This window comes from Raphanus sativus, chromosome 3 (genome assembly GCF_000801105.2).
Source record: "Raphanus sativus cultivar WK10039 chromosome 3, ASM80110v3, whole genome shotgun sequence".
Lineage (NCBI taxonomy): Eukaryota > Viridiplantae > Streptophyta > Magnoliopsida > Brassicales > Brassicaceae > Raphanus > Raphanus sativus.
Window position 1 is genome coordinate 15,343,778 of NC_079513.1, and position 15,553 is coordinate 15,359,330.

A 15,553-nucleotide genomic window follows, 5' to 3' on the forward strand; every position below is an offset into this window, starting at 1 on the left:
CGAAGAGTATTCGCGTCCTTAAGAGTTCTAACGAACACTGCGAAGAGTATTCGCCACCATTGTCATCCTCTCCGAGCTACCTTAAGCTCCAAGTTATCTATTTAGGGTTCAAAACTTCGAACCTTAACATATATAGCTTCCGCCTCTCTATCAGTTGGTATCAGAATCAGCACGTTCCGGGATTTCTTCTTTCGTTATCATGGCAAAGAAAACGGCAGAAGAAACGGTGAACATAACCGATTTACGAGACCTGCTCGTCGAGATGCAAACGACGAACCAAGCATCCATAAACCAGCAAACTGAGACGTTCACCACAGCATTGGCGGCGGTAACAGATCGTCTCGAAGCCCTAACAGCAGCCTTGACGACTCGCTTGAACCCTCAAATCCAGCCGGTCGTTCATGCTCCTACCCAAGACGCACGACTTGGTCCTCTGCCCCCACTTCAACCTCAGCGACAACAACAGCAACCAAATCATCCACGACAACCACAACAACGTGTTCCGCATCAATATCAGTTTGTTGATGACCGAGCTCGTGACTTATATGATGAAGAAGAAGATCATAGACGAGTTTTAATGGAGGACCTGAGACAGAGAGATATCATACCGAATCGATGGGAGCAGGGTTTAAGGTCGATATACCTGAATTCCATGGAGGCCTTAAAAGAGATGACCTCATTGATTGGTTAATAACCGTCGAAGAAATCATGGAGTTCAAACAAGTCCCACCAAATCATCGTCTCGCTCTCGTAGTTATGCGTTTCCGTGGTCATGCAGCTACATGGTGGAAGCAATTAAAAACCACTCGGTCACGTACGGGTAAAGAACCTATTCACTCGTGGGAAAAACTGACAAAGCATCTGCGTCAAACTTTCCTTCCACATAACTACGAACGCACCATGTATACCAGGCTACAGAACTTGCGCCAAGGCAACCGCACCGTCGACGAGTACGCGGAAGAATTTTCACTGTTATTGACTTGTAATGAAATCAATGACAGTCAAGTTCAGCTCGTATCTCGTTTTATTGGAGGCCTACGACCTCAACTACAATCATCTATGGCTCAATTCGACCCATCCACAATTGGTGAAGCTCATCGACGTGCCGCCTCTTTTGAACAACAGTCTCGGTCGGGCAACTGGAGTTCATCCTCCACACGACCACGTGCTCAAGACCAGACAGCCAGCACGACTCCTCCTACCGCTACAACAGATGCTTCAACATCAGCCACAAAGCCTGCAACGCAGGATGAGCAGCAACTTCGCCGTTCGACGCGACCTAGTACGGTACGTTGCTACGGTTGTGGAGAACTCAGTCACAGGATAAATGCTTGTCCTCAAGCTACAAGACGGGGATTAGTAATAATGATTCCGTCGATGAGCAGGATGTGTATGATTCTCAGGAGGAGAACGCCCAGGATGACGGCTCCAACATCCACCAAACATCGGGTGATCAGGGACAACTCTTGCTTCTGCATCGGTCTGTCTACCACCACAACAACCAGATGACAAGTGGTTAAGAACAAATATCTTTCGCTCTACTTGTACTATTAAAGACCGCAACTGCAACTTCATAATTGACTCGGGTAGTTGTCGCAATGTCATCTCAGAAATAGCAATCCGTAAGCTTGGCATTCCCACCGAACCTCACCCAGCGCCTTATGCATTAGGCTGGTTGTCTGAGGGAGTCAGTGTACGTATCACCCGACGCGCCTTGGTATCGTTTTCAATTGGACCAATCTACAAAGATCGATTTTATTGTGATGTTGCATCGATGGACATTAGTCACCTCATCCTTGGGAGGCCTTGGGAGTATGATCGCAAAGTCGTTCACGATGGAGCAAAAAATACTTACAACTTCACGTGGAACAGCCAACAGATTGTACTTCTCCCATCTGGTGAACCTGCACCTTCGGCTTCACTATCTCCTCCGATAAACCAGTCGGCATCTGTTCCACTTCCCCAACGATCAACCACGATGCTTTGCTCTTATTCTACTTTTATCTCTGAGATGAGATCAGAGGGTCATGCATTTGCCATCATTCCAACCTCGCCACCATCAACACTGTCATCAACTCCAGCTCCATCCTTGAAGGGTGTGTTAGACGAGTTCGCTGATGTCTTCCCAGCAAACTTACCGGAAGGATTACCTCCGTTACGAGACATACAACATCATATCGATCTTGTTCCTGGCGCTGCTCTCCCTAACAGACCTCACTATCGTATGAGCCCAAGTGAGCACGAAGAACTGCGTCGCCAAGTAGAAGATCTTTTACGAAAGGGACATATTAAAGAGAGTCTGAGTCCTTGTGCTGTCCCGGCTCTGTTGATTCCAAAAAAAATGGTACATGGCGTATGTGTGTGGATAGCCGCGCCATCAACAAAATAACAATTCGTTACAGGTTTCCAATTCCAAGACTAGACGACCTGTTGGATCAGATCGGAACAGCAAAATATTTTTCTAAAATCGATCTCAAGAGCGGTTATCATCAGATTCGTATTCGTCCCGGTGATGAGTGGAAAACAGCTTTCAAGACTCGCGAAGGTCTCTTTGAATGGTTGGTCATGCCTTTTGGCTTGTCCAATGCTCCTAGCACTTTATGAGGATTATGAATCAAGCTCTACGAGAATTCATATGTCGCTTTGTTGTTGTTTATTTTGACGACATACTCATCTTTAGCAATTCTATTTCGGAACATGAAGATCATCTGCGTCAAGTTCTCAGTGTCTTACGCAAGGAGAAGCTTTTTGGCAGCAGCTCAGAAGTGTGAATTTGGAGTTTCTCAGGTTCTTTTCTTGGGTTATGTCGTCTCTGACAAAGGACTTTCGGTGGATATGTCAAAAATAGAAGCTGTCCGGTCATGGCCTCAACCTAAAACAGTTTCTGAAGTTCGTAGTTTTCATGGTCTTGCCTCTTTCTATCGACGTTTCGTAGAACACTTCAGTACTATAATGGCGCCAATAACATCATGTATGAAGGAGGGCAAGTTTTCTTGGACGCATGAAGCTTCTGCAGCTTTCGAATTGATTAAAGAGAAATTGACTACAGCTCCAATTCTTGTCCTCCCAGACTTCTCTGCTACCTTCGAACTTCATTGTGATGCATCAAAGTTGGGCATCGGTGCGGTCCTCAGTCAACATGGACGTCCAGTGGCCTATTTTAGCGAGAAATTGGCTGGTGCTCGCACTCGCTATAGCACATACGATGTTGAGTTTTACGCCATTGTTCAGGCTATTAAACATTGGCGTCACTATCTCGTTCATCGAGATTTCGTGCTTTTTACTGACCATGATGCTCTACGCCATTTGGACAGCCAGGCGAAGGTCTCATCCAGGCATGCCGGCTGGATCTCTTATCTCCAGCAGTTCACTTTCTCCATCTGTCATCAATCAGGAGCAACTAACCGACTCGCAGATGCCCTCAGTAGAAGACATTCTTTACTTACTATAATGCACACACGCGTTTTAGGGTTCGAGTCTCTGGCCGATTTGTATCCAACAGATGCTTTCTTTGCCAAGATTCTTGCTGACGTACAACTCAGTCTTCTTGATGACTATTCGTTGCTTGACGGATTCTTGTTTAAGGGACTTCGTTTGTGTGTGCCTGATTGTAGTCTACGTCTACAAATTATCAGTGAACTACATAACGAGGGGCATGTCGGAAGAGATCGGACACTTCAGTTGGTTTCACTTCTTACTTCTGGCCGAGCCTTAGAAGAGATGTTGAGCGTTTTGTCGCTCGATGCAGAATCTGTCAACACGCCAAAGGCAAAGCCACTAATGCAGGCCTCTACATTCCTCTACCAGTTCCGACACAGCCATGGACCCACGTGAGCATGGATTTCGTTTTGGGATTACCACGGACGCAGAAAGGTCATGATTTTATCTTCGTAGTAGTCGATCGCTTTTCAAAAATGGCACATTTTGTGGCATGTAAAAAGACTACAAACGCTGTTAATGTGGCTGTTCTTTTCTTTCGCGAAATCTATCGCCTCCACGGCTTACCTTCTTCAATAGTTTCTGATCAAGATACTCGCTTTCTGAGCAATTTCTGGCGCTCTCTCTGGAAGCTTTTGGGTACTTCCCTTGATATGAGTACTGCTTATCATCCTCAATCTGATGGTCAAACCGAGGTTACCAATCGTTCTTTAGGTAACTTGCTACGCTGTCTTGTGGGCGATAATATTCGATCGTGGGATAGTAAGCTGGGACAAGTAGAGTTTGCTCATAACCATGCTGTTAACCGCAGTCTGGGTTTCTCGCCTTTTAAGGTTGTATATGGTATCATCCCGCGGGCTCCTCTCGATCTCTCTACTGTTCCCGACAAGACTCGTCATCATGGAGAAGCAGTTGACTTTGTTTCGGACATACAGGATATACACAAGCAAGCGAAGTCTAATCTCGAGGTTTCAACGGCCAAGTATAAAGATGCAACAGATAAGAAGCGTCGTGAGGTTCTCTTTGCCCTCGGCGATCTCGTTTGGGTGTATCTGACCAAGGAGCGGCTTCCATTAAGAGAATACAATAAGCTTAAGTCCAAAAAAATTGGACCAGTTGAAGTTTTAGAATGTATCAATCTTAACGCCTATCGTGTTCGTCTTCCGCCTCATCTACGTACTTCGGACGTCTTCAATGTTAAGCATCTTTCGCCATTTCATGGTGATAATACGGCACCGGATTCGTGGGCGAATCCTTCTCAGTCCGGGGGAACCTGATGCAGCGTATCAACACATTCACCGCCATTGTTATGGCTTCATTTTTACAAACTTTACTTAGGTTACAAGTCTTCGTTGTTTTTCCTTTTATTGTTAGGATTTGATAAAAGTTAAGTTTCCTTTTTAGCTTTCAATCGTTTAGTATAAATAAGAGGCTTAGGTTTGTGTAATAAGTCACCTTTGGATTTTGATTAATAAAACTTGAAGGTCTTTAAGAGTTCTAACGAACACTGCGAAGAGTATTCGCGTCCTTAAGAGTTCTAACGAACACTGCGAAGAGTATTCGCCACCATTGTCATCCTCTCCGAGCTACCTTAAGCTCTAAGTTATCTATTTAGGGTTCAAAACTTCGAACCTTAACATATATAGCTTCCGCCTCTCTATCAATTTGTCTGCTAGGTATCATGGGGAGATGACTCTCTCTCTCTCTCTCTCTCTCTCTCTCTCTCTCTCTCTCTCTCTCTCTCTCTCTCTCTCTCTCTCTCTCTCTCTCTCTCTCTCTCTCTCTCTCTCTCTCTCTCTTCCTCTCTCTCTCTCTCTCCTCTCTCTCTCTCTCTCTCTCTCTCTCTCTCTCTCTCTCTCTCTCTCTCTCTCTCTCTCTCTCTCTCTCTCTCTCTCTCTCTCTCTCTCTCTCTCTCTCTCTCTCTCTCTCTCTCTCTCTAGTAAAACAGTTAGTATTTGTTTTTAACAATTTGGTATTGTTTAATATTAAATGTTTACAGCATTTCCCCTTCCTTGTGGTGCAGTAGTGTTAGATAACACGTATTTTTAATGTGGTTATTCTAAATGGATCTGTTTAGTTTCCAAGTTATGTGAACTAGAGAGAGAATTAAAAAAAAGAACAAAGAAAGTAATAAACAAAGGAAAAATGTTTTCTTCCAGACATGATGATGATTGATGATCAAAGAAAACAGCCAACATAGATAGAGTTTTATTAAGCTGACAAAAAAAAAAAGATAAAAGAGTTTTATCATTAGTCATAAGTTATAACTCTTATCCTCTTCATTTTGTAGCCTTTAATTTTTCTTAGATAATGGACATAGTCTTGGATAAAGTCTCTGTTGTCCTAGTAGCTTTCTCGAACACAACGTTGAATGGCGTAGTAGGGCCTAAAACGAAACGCCCAACGCCAGCTAGTATAGATTATAGGCTGAATGAGTTGTATATTTGATAACGTAGTTACAATATAAAGAGATTACATAAGGTACTAGGTTAGGACTATTTACTAATCTATCCTTTCTATATACATATACTCTACACACCCCCTCAAGATGGAGGTACTGCAGTAACTCCAATCTTGCGCATGAGTTCATTGAAGCGTAGACGAGGTAGAGGTTTCGTTAGAGCATCAGCTAACTGATCATGAGTAGAAATATGAGCAACTCGGAGAGCACCAGACTGAACATTCTGTCGAACAAAGTGGAAGTCGAGAGCCAGATGCTTCATGCGAGAATGGAACACCGGGTTTGCACTTAGATACGTTGCACCCACATTGTCACAGTATAGCGTCGGCCTGGAAGGGAGAGAGACACCAAGTTCGGTTAGAAGAGAGCAAACCCATATAATCTCGGCTGCTGTGTTTGCTACTGCGCGATACTCGGCCTCGGTGGATGATCGTGCAACACCGGTTTGCTTCTTCGATGTCCAAGCGATAGGTGTGCTACCCAGGTAAACAATGTAAGCATTAGTAGACACAAAATCATCCACATCGCCAGCCCAATCTGCATCAGAGAACGCATGGAGTGATAGGGCGACTGTGGTGACAGTAAAATGCCGTGGGAGATGGTGCCTGCTAGGTATCTGAGTATCCGTTTCGCCGCTTGCCAATGGACATCAGTTGGTCGGTGCATGAACTGAGATAAGCGATTGACACTATAAGCAATGTCCGGCCTGGTGAAGGACAAGTATTGCAAGCTCCCCAAGACTGTTCGAAACTCACGGGGATCGTCAAGAGCTATACCGACTGCAGGGTGAGCTTCGGCGATGTAGCCATAGGAGAAGTAACCGGTTTAGCATCCCACATGTCTGTCTTGGAGAGAAGATCCTGTATGTATTTTCGTTGCATCAGATGAAGGCCCTTTGGAGTTCGTGTGACCTCAATACCCAAGAAGTAGTTGATGTCCGTCGGGTTCTTGAGAGAGAAGCGAGAGGAGAGGACTCGGATAACCGCATCGAGCAAGACGGTGGTACTGGCGGTAACGATAATATCGTCAACATAGACTAGGATGTAGACAATGTCGTTCCCTTGTATGTAGATGAAGACCGAGGTATCCGCGAGTGAATTGTGGCATCCCATGTCGCAAAGAAATGTTTTGAGTTCTTGGTACCACGCCCGCGGTGCTTGTTTGAGACCATAAAGCGCCTTGTTGAGTCTGCAAACGTGATGAGGACGGTCTTGATCTACGAAGCCTGGGGGCTGGGACACATAGACTTCATCCGTGAGAGTGCCTTGCAGGAATGCGTTGTTCACGTCCAACTGTTTGATACCCCACGAGCGACTGACAGCAAGTTGCAAGACCAAGCGAATCGTGATTGATTTCACCACCGGACTAAATGTCTCTGCGTAGTCAATGCCGTACTCTTGATTGTCACCTCGAGCGACCCATCTGGTTTTATACCTGTCAATCTTTCCATTAGCCAAGTATTTTATCGTATAAAGCCATTTAGTTGGAATAACATTCTGATGTGGCTCAGGTGGAACCAGTTCGAATGTATTGTTTCGAATCTGAGCATTGTATTCATCACCCATCGCATTTCTCCACTTCTCATCTCGCATGGCCTGGTTCACGGTTTTGGGTATAAAGGGTTTGGTTTCAGCGATCAGGGTAAGCTTTTGGCTTGGTTTGGAGATGTTATTTTTGGATCTAGTTCGCATGGGATGGCCATTTTGTGGTGGTGGTGGTGGTGGTGATGGTGGTAGTGAGGGCAAGGAGGACGAATTTTGTGAAAGGGGAGGTGATGGTGGGTTGTGTTGCGGAGAGGTTTGGTCTGGGAGAGGTGGGTTTGCTGTAGTCGGGTTGGGCTCCGGGGTTACCTGTACATCACTAGACAATGATTCAGTTGAATTAGTTCCTGTTACCACTGTATTTTCTTGTTCCATTGGAACAGAAGATGCCGAGGAAGGCACTTGAGGTGATTGTGGAGCTCCGCTGGGGGGTGCCGATGATGAAGCTTGTACGAGTGGAGCCTGAGGATAGAGATAGGAATCGACGTTGGTGGAGCATACACCGGAGCGGCCTCTTTTTCTGTAGCTTGCGGAGTCTTCAGAGTCTTGTAAGGAAACGAGGACTCGTCAAACTGCACATGCCTCGATGTATATATACGCCCAGTGTCTTGGTGAAGGCACAAGTAAGCACTCTGAGTAATAGAGTAACCCAAGAAGACACATGGGAGAGAGCGCACATCGAGCTTGTGTTGCGCATATGGTCGCAGCCAAGGAAAACACGTACACCCGAAGACACGAAGCTTGAGATAATTCGGTGGTTTGCCGAAAAGCTTGAGATATGGCGATTGATGATCAAGTTGTGGCATTGGCATTCGGTTGATCAAGTACACTGCTGCTGCAAAGGAGTAAGTCCAGTACGTCGTTGGGATTGACGCCTGATGAAGAAGCGTCAAACCGGTTTCGACGATGTGCCTGTGCTTCCTTTCTGCAATTCCATTGTGCTCCGGTGTGTGAGGTGGGGATGTGAGATGTGAAATGCCATGTTGAGCTAGAAAACTCCTCAGAGCAATAAACTCTCCACCATTGTCTGAGTAAAAGTTTTGTATCTTGGAACCAAAATGATTTTCGACAAGGGCTTTGAAGGTGATGAAGGTTTCTTTAACATGGGATTTCTGTTTGAGGGGATAAAACCAAGTATATCGAGTGAAGTGATCAACAAAGATGAGATAATATTTGAAATTATCAATAGAGAGAATAGGCGAGGTCCACACATCTGAGTAAATGTAATGTAGTGGATGTTTGGAAGAGATAGTGTTTGAGTAAAATGGGAGTTTATGACTTTTATTAATCAAACAATGAGAACATGGAAACTGTTTTTGTGAAATAGAAGAAAGCGGTAAAGAAAAGCCAGAAACAACAGATTGCAAGATAGCAGAGGCAGGATGCCCCAAACGGGAATGCCAAAGAGATAAAGAAGTTTTTGATGAAGGAGATGCAGCCAAAGCGATGGTGTTCTTGGAGGTAACAGGCCACTCGTACAGCTCATCTTTAGTTTTGCCTTGGAGTAATCGGACCCCCGAGCTGAGATCCTTCACCTGAAAGTGGGCAGGAAAGAATTCAACGGAAACATTGTTAGTGTTGCACAAGCGGTATACGGATATAAGGTTCTTATGTAAGTTTGGAACACATAAGATATCGTTTAAGGCAAAGGTACGAGTGGGAGAGTTAAGAGATGTGAAACCAGTATGCGAAATGGAGAGACCGGAACCATCTGCGATGGTGACTTCCTCGCCTCCGGTGTAGGGTTGATGAAGTGCCAGGTTACTGAGATCAGTGGTCAGATGATGAGTGGCACCACTGTCAAGGATCCAGTTATTTGGATTGTATGGTGCTGCCGTCACCATATTTGCTCTCGGCTGCCACGGTGTCGGAGGCTGCGAGTACTGGCGCGAGTTGTCGCTGGAGCCGGTGGAGTTCTGGAGTTGAGAGCACTTGCGAGCACTATGACCATACACACCACAAAGTTGGCATCTGCCTTGATACCCTTTTCCTTGGTAGCCTCGCGTGTTTTGATCATGGCGTGGTGGGAAGTTCTGTTGTTGCTGCCACGTTTGATTACTCTTGTTGTTGTTACGGCCCTGTCCCTGATACTGATTGCGATTACCATTGTTGTGGGAGGAGCCCCGGTAGTTGGCAACGTTGGCAGTAACAGGTAGACTCGTCGGAGCTGGAGCTTTGGCGAGAACCTTGACTTCATGATTCAAGAGCTTCTCGTGCACTTCCGTAACAGAGGGTGGTGTGTCCCGGCCCTCTAGCTGATCCACCACTTGTTTGTATTCTTCCGGCAAGCCTTCAAGAATGTACTCAAGCTGATCTTCGAGATCCATGGGTTTCCCAAGTAGAGCGAGCTGATCAAACCGTGTCGTGAAGCCTTGGATGTAAGCGTCAATCGTCATGCTCCCTTTTGTCCAGTTTTTGATCTGTTGACGAACTTGCTGCACGTGTGCACGGCTGGGTTTCGCGTACGTCGATGAGAGGATTTCCCAGATTTGCGCCGATGTGGTCGCCGTGGAGAGAATTGGCTGGATCGTCACTGTGATCGCTCCCAATAAAGAACTATAGATCAGCTTGTCTTGTCTCTTCCACACGAGGTACTCAGGATTTGCAGTAACGACACCATCGACGGTGGTCGTCGGAACCGGCATGACAGTGGATCCATCAAGGAATCCGGCGAGATCATAGCCATCGAGAAGGGCATGAACTTGGCGACTCCACATTAAGAAGTTGGAAGCCGTGAGTTTGGTGACGTTAGTCATATTGATATTGAAAAGCTTTTGAGCATTTTCAATCAGGATGGTTTCATGACTTGAGGCTGGTGAGGTAGCCATGGAAGGAGGAAGAAAGAACTCGTGAAGAAGATGATATGTTTGAATAAAAGAGTTGGCGGCCAAAGGGAAAAATAGGTTTAGGAATCGATAAGCTCTGATACCATATAGATTATAGGCTGAATGAGTTGTATATTTGATAACGTAGTTACAATATAAAGAGATTACATAAGGTACTAGGTTAGGACTATTTACTAATCTATCCTTTCTATATACATATACTCTACAGCTAGGTCCTCCATTACACCGACATCGACGCAATCGTTATGCTCTCCACAAAACACAAACTTGTAAGCGTCAAGTTTTCCCACAGTCTTCTTGACGATCTGGAAGAAACTACTCGACGAATCTTCTTCTCCAGCTTCTGGCTTAGGACCAGCTATTATGAACGACGTTACATCACTGGCGGGCGGACTACTGAGCCACCAATAAACTGACTCTGGGCGGCAGATCTTTGGTGTGGTATCCATCTCGATGTTGAGGTTCTCTGACTCCGGAACGTGCTTAACTCTAGACCTCCAGTTTGAGAATCTTACGGGAATGCCCCTGTTCAGGTCTGAACGTTCCTGTCCGAGAAAGAGGGGACATTGGTTGCCAAAACGGGGGCGAGAGTTAGACCGCCACCCCCAGCGCCCCAGAAGATGGGGAGAACGTAGTAACTAGTGCCGCCGAATATGACATCACCATCAGTGTCGAAAATTGGTCCGGCGGCGTTTGTTTTCGCGGCAAAAACGGCGGTTAAGGCAAGAAGGAAGTAAAACATAGGATTCATCCTTTTTGAGTTTATTTAGCTGATGAGATTTGAATGTTTACTGGATGAAGAAAAATGTGAGTGCTTGTAATCGGGTTTTTATACACGGATGTGTATATACATACATACATGCGCATACATCGACAACTGAGAAGATGTATCTTTTTTTTTAACTCCACGGTTCTTTATTTTATTTTTGCTACTAATTCTTAAAATCGTTTGTTTATTTAGTTTTGTCAATTTTAGCAGTTTTGGACCGTTGGTTAACGGATGAGAATACCCTATGTTCACTATAGTTTTGTTTTAAGGTTTTTTTATTTAAACTTCATGAGAGGAAAAAACTGGAAAAGAACAACTAAAGATCCTTTTCTTCTGCATCTCTGTTAATTTTCTGGTTCGATGATGGAACTTCTATCTGAGTTTTGTTTAGAGATGAGCATCCTAGTCAAAAAGTTTGGTTAACCGTTGATAGTTTTCTTCTTCTTTCAAAGTGACTACTAGAGCCGGCTTAGATAGTAAAGCGGGGGTAGTGCGACCTCTCTTGGCCTAATACTATTAAAAGTAGAAATCTAACTTTTAATTAAACATTTAGTTTCTTTTTTGTTCAAAGGCACCAAATTTGTTGAGCAGGCTCTGGTTACTACCACGTTTTATTAATCTTAGAAAAACGGTTACAAGACTACTACGACAGTTTCCACGTGTTTTTTTATTCTTGTGATATGAGGGCAATTTTTAAAAAGATAGAAAGTATAGCTGACTGTTCCTATAAAAAGTTAGTATAATACTATACGACCACGGGAAGTTTAAGCTATACAATCAATGATTGAAGATGAGGAATGATCGAAGCCGCTCATCATCCCTGAACCATAATATTTTATAAAAGAAGTTGTTGGCGTCGAAAATTAGCAGCTATAAACTTGATGTTTAAAGATTCACTAAGAAGAAACAGTTTAGGTTTACAAAAAAAAAAAAAAAGAAGAAACAGTTTACAGAGAAAATGTTTTAGAACACCATTAGTGGTAAGAAACCCACTAGCCAGGCCATCTCAGATTGTTTATAGACTATGTTCAAGAAATTAATGATCTATTTAATGATGTTACAGAATAGTTTAAAAAATTTATAGCTTTATTTATAATATTTGGCATTTTTTTTAAATTATCAGCTCTAAATTTAGTACTATGTATATAACTTTATCATAACTTATATATTTATTTCAAAGATTCTTAATTTTTTCACTTTTTAGTTTGGGTCATGTTTGACCGCTCTACTTGTATGTGCTATTAGACGGATTTGCCACTAGCTATCTCTTTTTGTCATCTATTAGATTAAAATTTGATTTGAACAGATCATTACACAAAGCCTGTAATGATATGACATCTTCTCGAAGCCATAAATCAGTGTGGTACAAGTTACCACGCAGAGACAAGAGAAAAGAACTAAACCAAACTCGAATAACAATGGAGAGAGAGCAAAAAAAGCATATTCAAGTACAAACATAAATTTTAAGAAGGACAAAACTAATCAAGAATGGAAGAACGATTGATCATGAAAGAAAAACAAACCTTAATTATTAAAGTTGAACAAAGATCTCTCAAATTCGTTTCTATAGGAACAAGAGCTCAAACACTTACCACTGCTTCAACTGAAAGAAGCCACGAGAGCAACACTCGTCAACCCTAGCAGCCAACAATGAGACATACACAAGTGGCGATTGACTACTCCAAGACCATCGTGATTGAGCATAAGCTCCACAACCCTTTACCAAGCAAACCAGAGAATCCATAGGAAACAAACCAAAGGACCGCACAACTTCACAACATCAACGCTTCACTTTGGCAGAACCCACAAGGCAGTAGAAACAAACGTCTCTAAGAATAAAAGCAAACCAAAGACCACAACAGAGAAGCTTCAACAGGTGGCCTAAGAATGGTGGATATAGTTGTTTTCAACATCTAATCCTTCAGATTTCGGCTTTCTCGAAGTGACCCTGAAACTCTTGAATAGTCCGAAACATCCTCTCGAATTAACCCCTGGACTTTCGATTTTGAAATTTAACCAAAGAAATATTTCAAAACTGCAAGAGGGTAAAAAACTTTTATACACTAGATATATAAATACTAATAAATAATAAATAAATAATAAATAAATAATAAATAAATAAAAAGCTAAAATTAATTAAAAGAAATTATTTATAATTTCGAATTACATATTTACAAATCAATTTTTTTTATAAATTTTGTAATTTTTTATTTGAATTTCGAAAATGCTTTTGGAAACTATTTTTTAAAAAATTATTTTCAAAATTTTAGTATTATTTTTTTATTTTATAAAACTTTAAAACATAAACTCAAAACTCTACCCTTTAATTCTAAACCTTAAGATTTGGATTAGTTAACCTAAGAGTATAAGTGTAAAGTAGCCTATTTGATAAACCATTTTAGTTATTTTTTTCTTGTGTGTTATATTTTTGACAAAAACATTTTTAGTACTATCCCAGGGAATTTCTTTAAATTATACTAAAAATAATCAGTTATGCACACTCTCTTGAGTTTCAACTAAGACCGAAAAAAGAGAAGGTAATTTTGAGGGAAATGGCTTATTCCATCCTAACTAAATACAATTCAAACAAATGATCAGCCCTAAATAGGATTCTAATTTGATTTTTATTCAAACAAACCATCTAACTGTTTTTAAAACGTGTCTAAATCAATATTTATAACATAAATTAATCAAATCATTAACAAGATTAAAAGCACATTATTTTGATTTTAGAAAAAATAGAAAAGTGTTCCTTACGGGAAACCTGAGCACTGTTACTTTGAAGAGTAAAACTAACTTTTTGAAATATTATTACAAAACTAAAATTTTACATAATACTGTGCGTCTTCATCCTCTACTAAATCGGGTCAACGGATACCTGGGCATTTATTCTATTAATTCTCCAGCATGACTAGTTGATAAAAGATTGTGTTCCAATAAATACAAAACAGATTAAATAAACTATATAACCATAATTAACTTTTATAATCAATACCTATTTTATAACCTCCAGTCTATTATTTTCGGCACCACTTCTTTCTATTAGATATATTAACCGACATTTATATATTTAATAACAATTATTTCTTCCTTTTGGGTTTATACCAAATTGTTGATCGGTAATCTATGTTACTTTATATTATATTAATTTTATAATTAAAATATATTACAGTATATACACAAACATCATTCTCTTATATTTTTATAATAATTAAATTAAATAATTATTTTTTAAAAAATTATAACCCGCTGATAACTGCCAAATTAAATGGTCGGGTGCCAGTACAAATTATTTTGTTTGCGGATTATGCGAGTCATATTTTTGACCAAAACAAAATTGAAATCCGCGGGTTAGCGGGTTCGACCGGCAAACCCAGCCCAGCGTATACCGGATCTGCCAAATTAAATGGGTGCCAGTACAAATTATTTGTTTGTAAGTTGTGTGAATCATATTTTTGACCAAAAACAAAATTGAAACCCAGGGGTTGGCGAGTTCCACCAACCTACATTACATGGAAACGAAGCGGGTACGTGGAAGCAGAAGCGTATGGAAGCGCGGAAGCGAAACTTTTAAAAAATTTAGGAAGCGGGTACGTTTTGGAAGCGTATATATATATATATATATATATATATATATATATTAAATATAAAAAATTATATAATTTAGGACTAAAAATCATATTATTAAATTTAAAGTAAAGAATTTATTAATTTATAATAATTTTGAAATGATTTCATATTAAACTATAAAAATACACACAAATTAAGTTTAAAATAAATTTGATATTAATTATTTTAAAAACTTCATAAATTTATTGACATTAATATATTTGAATATGTGCTATATCTTTAATAAAAACTTCAATGCATAAAGATAATTTATAGTATTAGTTTTAATATTTGTATATTTTCTACTCTCTTTAATTCATTACTATTAAAATTTGAATTTTATATAAACTTAAAAACTATGATTTTATATTTTTTACGAATTATGACAATGGGTCTTAAAATAAAATGGAATCGTGATTCTAAAACGGAATCGTAAGCTTCCAACGTGTTTTTAAAGATAATATTTTGGAAACGTTTTGAAGCGAGATTCTGTAAGCTTCCACAAGATTCCGATTCCGATCCCGATTCCGAAGCGGGAAGCGGACATCCGGATGAAGCTTCCGTGCAACCTAGCCACCAACAATCCAGCCCTACATAGTATATACCAGATCAATTTTTAAATTTCTATTGTTTAATAAAATATATTTTGACTAATATTTATACACAAATATGATTACAAAAAAAAAAGTAAAAATTTAATCAAAAAAACACAAATATGAAAATTAGATTAAACAAAAAATTTAATCTTAGTCAGTTATATTAATTCCCTGCTGAGGTTAGCGCCTTAGAGCATCATCAACGGAATAGCCTAAAAAGGGTGCTTAAAAGTTTTTTTTTTTTTTTTTTTGCTTTTTGTGTGATTTAAAAAAAAAAAAAAAAAAAAAAAAAA

At 40.8% G+C, this 15,553-nt stretch overlaps 1 protein-coding gene and 1 pseudogene across 1 annotated transcript; one reads left to right on the forward strand and one right to left on the reverse strand.

Moving 5' to 3' along the window:
* Positions 1 to 708: 708 nt before the first annotated feature.
* LOC108834545 (uncharacterized) lies at positions 709 to 2,604 on the forward strand. The gene is made up of 4 exons (XM_057006346.1): positions 709 to 1,287; positions 1,386 to 1,515; positions 1,611 to 2,325; positions 2,370 to 2,604. The coding sequence occupies exons 1-4, from the start codon at positions 709 to 711 to the stop codon at positions 2,602 to 2,604; spliced, it is 1,659 nt and encodes a 552-aa protein (XP_056862326.1).
* Positions 2,605 to 10,349: 7,745 nt separating this feature from the next.
* On the reverse strand, positions 10,350 to 11,136 carry LOC130509679 (kunitz trypsin inhibitor 4-like; annotated as a pseudogene).
* Between the last annotated feature and the right edge of the window lie 4,417 nt (positions 11,137 to 15,553).